Source organism: Cyclopterus lumpus, chromosome 12, assembly GCF_009769545.1.
Source record: "Cyclopterus lumpus isolate fCycLum1 chromosome 12, fCycLum1.pri, whole genome shotgun sequence".
NCBI lineage: Eukaryota > Metazoa > Chordata > Actinopteri > Perciformes > Cyclopteridae > Cyclopterus > Cyclopterus lumpus.
This window is the reverse complement of record NC_046977.1, coordinates 4,518,169-4,527,318: the sequence shown is the minus strand read 5'-3', so window position 1 is coordinate 4,527,318 and position 9,150 is coordinate 4,518,169. Positions and strand designations below refer to the sequence as shown.

Sequence of the window (9,150 nt, the reverse complement as noted above, 5' to 3'; positions counted from 1 at the left end):
AGAATAAGCTTCACATTATAGACTCAAGTTCATATTCAAGGGGTTGCATCTGTTAATGCAGCCTTCCTCCTCATATATGAATAAACTCACATATATTCGTGTACTATTATTTAAAAAAAATGTTTTAAGAAGAAGAAGAAGAAAGGAAAAAAAACAGCAATGCACAATTAAACAAACATTGTGGTGATCCAACATTTTCTTTTTTTTTTAACGGGTCGAAAGCCTTCACGCAGATATTAAATCAGGTTATTTTATTGGATGTAATTTGGAGGAGAAATCAAAGCCAATTACAGGAATGAGGAGGAATGAACTTGTGGATGTGAGAGGATGGAGGAGGAGGATGGAGGAGGAGGAGGAGGAGGAGGAGGAAGGGGCTCTCGGGCTAAAGCTGACATACCTCAGGCTTCAGCTCTGATTGGTTCTCGTTTGGAGAAGCTCATGGGTTCATTCCGTTGTTAAGCGCCTCCCCATTTCTCTAAACTACATTATAATGCAACGAACCTCCCTTTTAACCACAAACCGAATTTGCTTTCATTTAGTCTATATATATTTCTTAAATAGGTTAAAGTCATAGAGATATTTTTTTTTTTTAGTTGGGAATAGCACTTTCGCCCTGGAGCGGTGCGCAATGCTATCTCATGCCGACCTCCTGGATGCTCGCCTCGGTGAGTTATCGTCACCAAACTCCGGTCTTCAACTCTACTGTAAGCTGGAGGCACTTTTTTAATCCTAAATCAAAGCTCTGAATGTTGTCAATTTGCTTCCTATTTCCTCTTAATGTGACCGAAAGTGAGCCAAACTCGCTTAATTCATTGGAAAAGTAATTATTATTATTATATTACTGCGTAATTTGATTTAACAATTTCCTAAGATATCGGTGTGATCGAATTTAATTAAGAGTATTTAAGGAGCAGATTGTAATGTGCATGCTGTGGTTGTCTCCCTCTCAAAAGAGCTGCACGCGCTGTTATTCACATTTCTGCATCGTGTGTTTTAAAGCTGGTTTAATGCACGCGCATCTGTTTCTATTGCAGTAAATAATAACGTTTTGCATGAGAAGTATATGTTTACCTAACCGTGTGTTTCTTTTCTTCCTCCCAGAGAAACGTGTCTACTGTTCCAAAAAAATAAATAATATACCTAAAAACAAATCTGACCCGCTGTGGTTTGTCTGTGCAGGGATGAAGGACGCCGCCGCGGAGCTTCTGGGCCACAGGGAGGCTCTGAAGTGCCGGCTCGGCGGAGGGGGGCCCGACCCCGGACACTCCGGGGGGGAGCTCGGCCCGGGCTCGGACGGCGTTGAAGGAGCCACGATGCTCCCGGGCGACGACATCAGCGGCGGCGGAGGCGGAGGATCCAACGCGGTGCAGGTGAACAGCAAAGAGCAGGAGAAGCAGAACAACAACAACAACAGCAGCAGCAACAACAACAACAACCAGTCTGGAGGAGGGCAACAGAGCCAGAGCCAGAGCCAGAAACAGAAGCGGCACCGGACCCGCTTCACCCCGGCGCAGCTCAACGAGCTGGAGAGGAGCTTCGCCAAAACGCACTACCCGGACATCTTCATGCGGGAGGAGCTCGCGCTGAGGATCGGCCTCACGGAGTCGCGCGTGCAGGTACGGACCGAAGGGATGGATCTATTTTAATCAGCGGAGGCAGAGAGGAAATCACGGGGACTCGGCAAAAAATAAATAATAATCTAAAGCAGCATCAAGTACACGAGACACCGCGCAGGTCCGAATCAATCCGCGTGTTAATAACAAAAAAAACTATTAAAAAAAAAACTTGCGTTATTCGTCGTAAAATATATAAATTAAATCCCTTCGAAGAACTTGTTGTAATTATTTATTTGATGTCTTATTGTGTTCACTTATTGAGCATTTGTACATGTCTTCGAATTATTTATTTTACATTTAAAAAACGCACCCTCTAAAATTAAAAAGTAAATTTGCTTTTAAAAAAAAGAATTTGCTTGCCATTCTTTTTAAAATATAATTAAATATACTTGTTTCAGCCGTCGGTGTTAGGATTTTATTACAGGAGGAACTAAAAGTATTATATTTTAATTTAGGTAGCCTAAAATAACATCTGATGTAGTCTTAATTTAAGTTATTTCAACTTTAAGTATATTGATCGTCTCCAATTAGCTTCCGGTTACACTGAGATAATATTCTAGCCTACAACATAAAACACACAAATGTGAATATACAAAACCCACGTGTTCATTATATTCCACAATTTTACTTACAAAAAAACGAAACTACAACAGCTGACTTTTTGTAAATATATTGGTTGTTATTGAAGTCTTGTTATTTATTAAGATATATCTGTTAAGTAATGTTATTTATTAAAATATACTTTTAGAAGTGAGCCAACGACGTGTACTTACAGCACACAGGCGCGTGTGTGTGTGTGAGAGAGAGAGTCTTGCCCAAGGGCAGTGGCAGTGGACTTGAGATTCAAACCTGCGGATTAACACACACACACACACACACACACGCACACACACAGCAAGTCAACAATTTATTTACAACAAATCCTGTCGTCGTCCATTCACTTCACGAGATTTCCTCCTTTAAAAAAACAAACGAAAACAACTCGTGCACGCTTATTTTATAATATAATATTTAACTGCAGCAGCTCGTTTTACAGGTGTTGTTATTTCCGGTGACTTTATTCAGAATTGGACCGTCTGCGTCCACCTCGAGTAAAAACTAACCGAGTCTTAATTACCTTCAGATTAAAATGGAGCTCAATCTACTTCTTTGTGTGCGTGCGTGTGCGTGCGTGTGTGTTGGGGACCGCCGCCTTATTAAACTACAGCAAACGTGAAGCTCTCACATGTGAAATAAAACCCCAAAATAGTCATTAATATTAATATTATTGCATGCGGGTTCATATTTCCATGCAATAAGAATGAGTGAAATGACGCTCGTCGGTCGGCATGAGAATAAGAAAAATCTTCTTGATGCCTCACGCCGCGCGGAGGGATATCACTCTCTCTCTCTCTCTCTCTCTCTCTCTCTCTCTCTCTCTTCTTTTTCTTCTCTTCTTTTTTAAACGCAATGAGAAATGTGGTTTTCTTTCTCCTGAAGTGTAATGCATTTCAGGCCGGATTTCACGGCTGGCTACGCGGAGGGAACCCGGGGGGAGAGGGTGTGGGGGGGGGGGGGGAAGTGAGATCGTCCCGTTCTTATTACTGCGCCTCGCTTTCTCAAGCAAATCTTCACATTCATCATAGAGACGCGCGCGCTATAGCAAACGTACATAGAGCTCAAGGACCCCCCCCCCCCCCCCCCCCCCCCCCCACACACACACAGTGTGATTGTCACAGCAATACCGGTGTCTTTATTATTATGACTGCGTGGTGTTCAATGGCTTTTAAAAAAAATGTATTTTGCACCTAAATAAACCCGAAAACTTAATTTACACGTGTGGCAAAATCGAAATAATTACACATAAAAGTATAACAATGAAAATGGCAAAATTAGAAAAATAAAACATTTTAAATTAAAAAAAATGTTCTTTAACATGATGTGACCCACGTGGAAGCTTCTCGAGATAACGAGATTGATCCAGATATTATAATATTTTTAACCCATTTATTGGATACTTTTATATATAAATGATAACAATGTAAATGGGCGTTACAAGCTGATAAGAATAAACAAACATAAATCAGTGTATTTCCGCAGCAGATTTATCGCCGGTGGTTCACATCATCATCATCATCATCATCACCACCACAGACCGGTGTTTTATGTGCACTCTTGACAACGTGACCCCGCAGAGGCATCACCACACCCTCCTATAACTCACCGTGGTCTCCCCCCGCTGCAGGTCTGGTTTCAGAACCGACGCGCCAAGTGGAAGAAGCGCAAGAAGACCACCAACGTCTTCCGGTCTCCGGGGACCCTGCTGCCAACGCACCACCACGGCCTGTCTCAGTTCCCGTCCGCGGCGGCGGCGGCCGTGGCCATGGGCGACAGCCTGTGCTCCTTCCACGCCAACGACACCCGCTGGGCCACGGCGGGGATGCCCGGCGTGTCTCAGCTGCAGCTCCCCCCGTCCCTGGGCCGCCAGCAGGCCATGGCGCAGTCGCTGTCCCAGTGCAGCCTGGGCGCCGGGCAGCCGCACAACTCCATGGGTCTGTCCAACATGTCGAACGGCTCCGGGCTTCAGTCGCACCTCTACCAGCCCACTTTCCCCGGGATGGTGCCCGCGTCCCTCTCGGGCCCCACCAACATGACCCACTCGCCTCAGCTGTGCAGCTCCCCGGAGAGTGAGGTGTGGAGAGGGACAAGCATCGCGTCGCTGCGCCGCAAAGCGCTGGAGCACACAGTGTCCATGAGCTTCACCTAGTGACGAGCTCTTCTGCATTTAGTTTCTTCTGCATCCAAAACGGCGCTCCGGGAGAAATACAACCAGGATATTTGATCAAATAAGACAATTCTTTTTGTTTTTCCTCCACAAATCACAAACCAAGCGGGGGGATCCGCCATCAAGCATCGGACTGGTTCTGTTTTAAGATATGACTTATTATTTCGCATGTAGCCACGTGGCAACTATTTTATTTATCTATTTAAAATTGAACTTATTTGTTCTGTATTTATTTATTTATTGGGCACATGCGGCCTTTTCAGTGAGACGTTTGCTTGGTGAATGACGTTTTTTTTCTTCTTTCTTTGAAGACAAATTCTAGGGATACTTTGAAATCCCCCCAAAAAAACTCGGTTGCGATGCCTTTTATTTTTTTATTTTTTTTCACCACCTGCTGCACAGCACGCGCCTCTAAAAAAGGGGTGGGGGATGTTGGACCTGCAGACACCTGGAGGTTTAAAGGAACAAGAAAGATTCCCCTGGAATCAGGACATCATGGAAGAGGACTTGACTGCATGTGCTGTCCGAGGCAGAAAAATAAACAAAAACAAACACGGGAAATACTATAAATTAAGACTTGGAAACTGACTTAACTATAATCTGTTATATAGGATGTTTTGTGTAGCGGAAGCACTCTTGTTCCCATTTTGGTCAGTTTGTGATAACTTCTGTTTCCAAAAAAAAAAAAAAGTATGTCTGTGCTTATTAATGAAATTATCACTTTCTTAAATGTTTGAACCATTTTTGTTTCATGGACATGTTTATATCAATTAAATGTAAATGATCAAATAAAAAATCATTTTCAATTATGTCACATCACGAATCAACCCTCCTTTATTTTTGAAGCAAATGTCAAAAAAAAAAAAAAAAAAGGTCCTGTTCTTAGAATTTTTTTTAAAAGGAAATCCAAAATAATAATTAAAATAAATTGAACTTTTAATGTACACAGAAGTTCTGAAGCCTCATCACCATTCAGAGAAGACATGAAGATGAGGAGAAGGTGGAGATACGTGTCAAAGCTCAAAATAAACAAAATTAAGTGACATTTGAGCAATATAAGACGTTTCTGAAGGAAATACCGTACTTTTTCTTTTACAACATTATATATATATCTAAAAACTTCTCATTTGCAGATTTCTAATTTACATTCAAGGAGTATGATTTAAAAAAAATGATATATATATATATATATATATATATATATATATATATATATGTCATCAAGGAGCAACTCCACACAAAAGGCTCAATTTCCATTAATTATTTAGGCAAGAATCAGAAGTGTCAAACTCAATCTCAGTGAGGACCAACCTGATAAATTAGCAGAGGACCCGAAGGTGCCGTTCTTCATTTTATTATCTTTTAGCTGAAAACACAAAATATTAATCCAAAAACCTGCTGAGAGAACTTCATGTTGGACAAACATCACTAAAAACTTGAAATTGATTTAAAACAATTATAATCCGGAGTTGAGAAGAAGTGAGACCTCTGTAACTCGCTACCCATCTCTACTGCAGGCCATGAGGCTCCAGGGCCAACCCACCAGAATCTCAGACAGAACTTTTGGCTGTCGAGTTGCATTGTGGGTAACGTAAAAAAGATATCTTCAAACTGCATTATTACATGGATGTTTTAGTGGGTGTGTTACCTATAAGATATATTAACCTGCTTCAGCTACTGTAGCTGTATCCATGTTATCCACTTTTACCTTTCATTTGTAAGCCTTTACTCTTTGCGTGCACAAAGTGGTCACGTGCACCACTGCAGAGCGCGTGCATTTAAACTAAAGATAGGTAGTAGCAGGTTCTCTGTTATCTTTCTCTTTGCGTCGGAGATCTGGCGACATCTAGTGGCGAGGTTACATATCGCAACCGACTGAAACGTCACACCTTTATTATTATTTATACATTTCTGAAAACATAGTCACTAATAATATATTCTAATTGTTTTGCTACTAGATGCGACACACTGAACCTCTAACCCATGAACAATGTTTTAAAGAAGTGGTTCAAAGAGGCTTTACAGGTAAAAAAAAAAAAAAAGTAGTTCACAATAAAAAGAGAATACCAGAAAGCCCTGAGTTATAAACACAATATATATGGCTAAAATAAATGTCTTGTCGATCATCTTAAAATACTGTGAGTCCCTCTTCATGAACTAGACAGTAAAGGGCAGAGCTTCCTTGATGTCTGGATTATAATCACAAAGAAAAAGACACCGGGAAGCACGCGGATAAAGATTTTTGCAGTCTAGCGACAGATGTGAAATAATATTACATAAATGTAATAATTTGTTTCACTATCACGCAGGTTAATTAGTTTGTGGAAATGGGTAACCTATTTCTCATTGGGTAATTTGTCACACACTGACGAGGTACAGCCAATCAGTGACCCTGCTGCCGGTGGGATCATTTCTCCCAGAATGCTGTGCAGCGAGTGTGTCGCGGAACAACGTGAGAGCGAGCCAATGTTTACCTCCTATTTATTCCACACAAATAAATGAAATCAGTCAATAAACCATCCAAGGGTGAATACGGCTCTCTCTGTCCGGGATTATGAATGAGAGCTCATTAATTTTCCTGTGTGTGTGAGAGAGAGAGAGAGAGAGAGAGACGGTGTGTGTGTGTGTGTGTGTGTGTGTGTATGTGTGTGTGTGTACAATCTTATTGTGTTCACATGTTTGTATTTGCGAATAATAAGGGGAAGGAAGTCTGAATTAAATTTCTGTGAATTTATATTTATGAATTAGCATCAGCCTACTGTATTCAAACTCTAAATAATTAAGGGGTCCACATTTTTTTCCATTATTTTTGTCTTAACAAAACAAAATGTGCCTGATTCCCGTCTCGATGGAACAATATACAAACAAAATTCCCGGTCCTTATGCTAAGCTACGCTAACCGGCTAGTTGCTTTAGCTTCTAGCATACAAACATTGATGGCGTCACTCTTCTTATCTAAAGAAGAATAAACACAAGCAAATAATCACATATCCCCCAAAAATGTCTCAAAACAGGAGATTCCTTTCAAGGAATATAACTAATCATTTTATGGTTTGCAGTCATTTTAATTCACCATTACGTTGTCACTTTACCTTTATGGATAATATATTTTATAACTCCTCGTTACGCAGACACATTTAATACATTTGTATTTACATTTAGCTCATTCATAATGCAATTTCTATTATTTAATATTTAAACTTCTGCACTTCTGTATCTTAGATTCTCTTTTTTTTCCCTACAAACAAGTTGTTTTTTAAAAAACTTATTTATTGAGCGAAATTGAGATCCATTGCTAATAAAATGCGTCTCTGAATATGATAATAAATAACTCGAAACATGAACATTTGCCCTTTTTTTTAGCTTAGCTTAGCTTAGCATAAAGGGATCTCTTCAGGGCAGTTTGGAGATACATGGATGAGTAGAAAAACAGTTTTAATATACTTATACACATTGTTTGGAGAGAGACTTTTACCCTTTAAGTAACACTATTATTACCTGTTTTCTAATGTTTGTCCTTAAATCACTTTAATGAGGAAACACAGAAATTGATCTCTGAGATCAGTTTTTCTTTAAATTGAAGTGTATAAAAATATGTAATTATTGGGGGCGGTGGGTGGATGGGGGCCTTCACGTCCACGCGGTGAATCCAAATTCATGAGATCTTTAATTTTATTTGACAGGCAGACTCCAGGAGCTGTCTTGGTGATTGTTATGCCAGATGGCGCCGCGAGAAAATTCCATTTTTTATTATTTTTTTTTTATTATTAATTTTCGTTAAAACGGAGGAGGTCGGCCTCCTCGCTGACGAGGCTGACTGACACCTCGCTGCTGCCTCCATTTGTCATCGTTTGAAGAGGTCTTAATTGTATTACACGCAAATGAAGAGATTTGATTTTTGCCCATTATCTATTCATAAGAGAAAATGAACAGAACATTAGCGGGTCACCAGATGAGGGAGGGAGGGAGGGAGGGGTGAGACAGGCAGCGGTGATCAGTGAGACATGCGAGGAAGATGATACAGAGTGAAAGAGAAGTGGCAGCTTTACATTACATGAGCTGTGTGCCTTCTAACTTTTTTTTTAGAATTTTTTTTTTTTAGGGTTCTTCCATCCCCATGTCTAAAGCGCGTGTCTGCATGTGTGTACGTAATAGGTCAAGGCTGATAATTAACCTGTGATGACTGAAACACAGCAATTACATTCACACCCCATGTGACAAATCAAAGTGACAAGCCTGAATACACTCAGGCGTCTCCGCTGGTCATCTTCAGACCATCACCCTCTGGATTACGTGTCGTATATATATTCCAATCACTTGGTTTTAATTAGGTCTCATGGCACAAGTGTCACCACGCAGGTTCAAAGGGTCAGTTACTGCAACTACTTTCTATACGAAGCACATATTCATTATGAAAACCTGCTCTGTGGATCATCAAAAAGATGGCATTTTTTGCAACACACACACACACACACACACACACACACACACACACACACACACACAATTAAAAATAAGAATTAATCCACCAACAAATGTATCAGAGGCAGATGTTTCAAATCTTGCAAATAAAGTGGATAAAATCCAATTACGTGGCTAAATATCATTAGAAGTGAGAAGTTGTTTGGTTATTCCGGGGTAACTGGCCCTTTAACGGTACAGTGTGTAACATTTAGGGGGATCTACATATATATATATATATGTATATAGTTTTCTTTTGTGTTTAATCGCCTGACATGAAGAATCCTAGTGTGTTTGTTCGTGGACTTA

General features: G+C 40.4%; 1 protein-coding gene across 1 annotated transcript; it reads left to right on the top strand.

Moving 5' to 3' along the window:
- Positions 1-371: 371 nt before the first annotated feature.
- On the top strand, positions 372-5,193 carry otpa (orthopedia homeobox a). Its single transcript, XM_034546961.1, has 3 exons — positions 372-665; positions 1,180-1,616; positions 3,841-5,193. The coding sequence occupies exons 1-3, from the start codon at positions 629-631 to the stop codon at positions 4,360-4,362; spliced, it is 996 nt and encodes a 331-aa protein (XP_034402852.1). The 5' UTR covers positions 372-628; the 3' UTR covers positions 4,363-5,193.
- The last annotated feature ends 3,957 nt before the right edge of the window (positions 5,194-9,150 follow it).

Bases quoted from the DNA above. Each gene is read 5' to 3' on its own strand.
- otpa (XM_034546961.1), top strand. From the start codon at position 629: ATGCTATCTCATGCCGACCTCCTGGATGCTCGCCTCG. The intron at 666-1,179 runs GTGAGTTATCGT...TTGTCTGTGCAG, and splicing joins CCTCCTGGATGCTCGCCTCG to GGATGAAGGACGCCGCCGCG. The intron at 1,617-3,840 runs GTACGGACCGAA...CCCCCGCTGCAG, and splicing joins TCACGGAGTCGCGCGTGCAG to GTCTGGTTTCAGAACCGACG.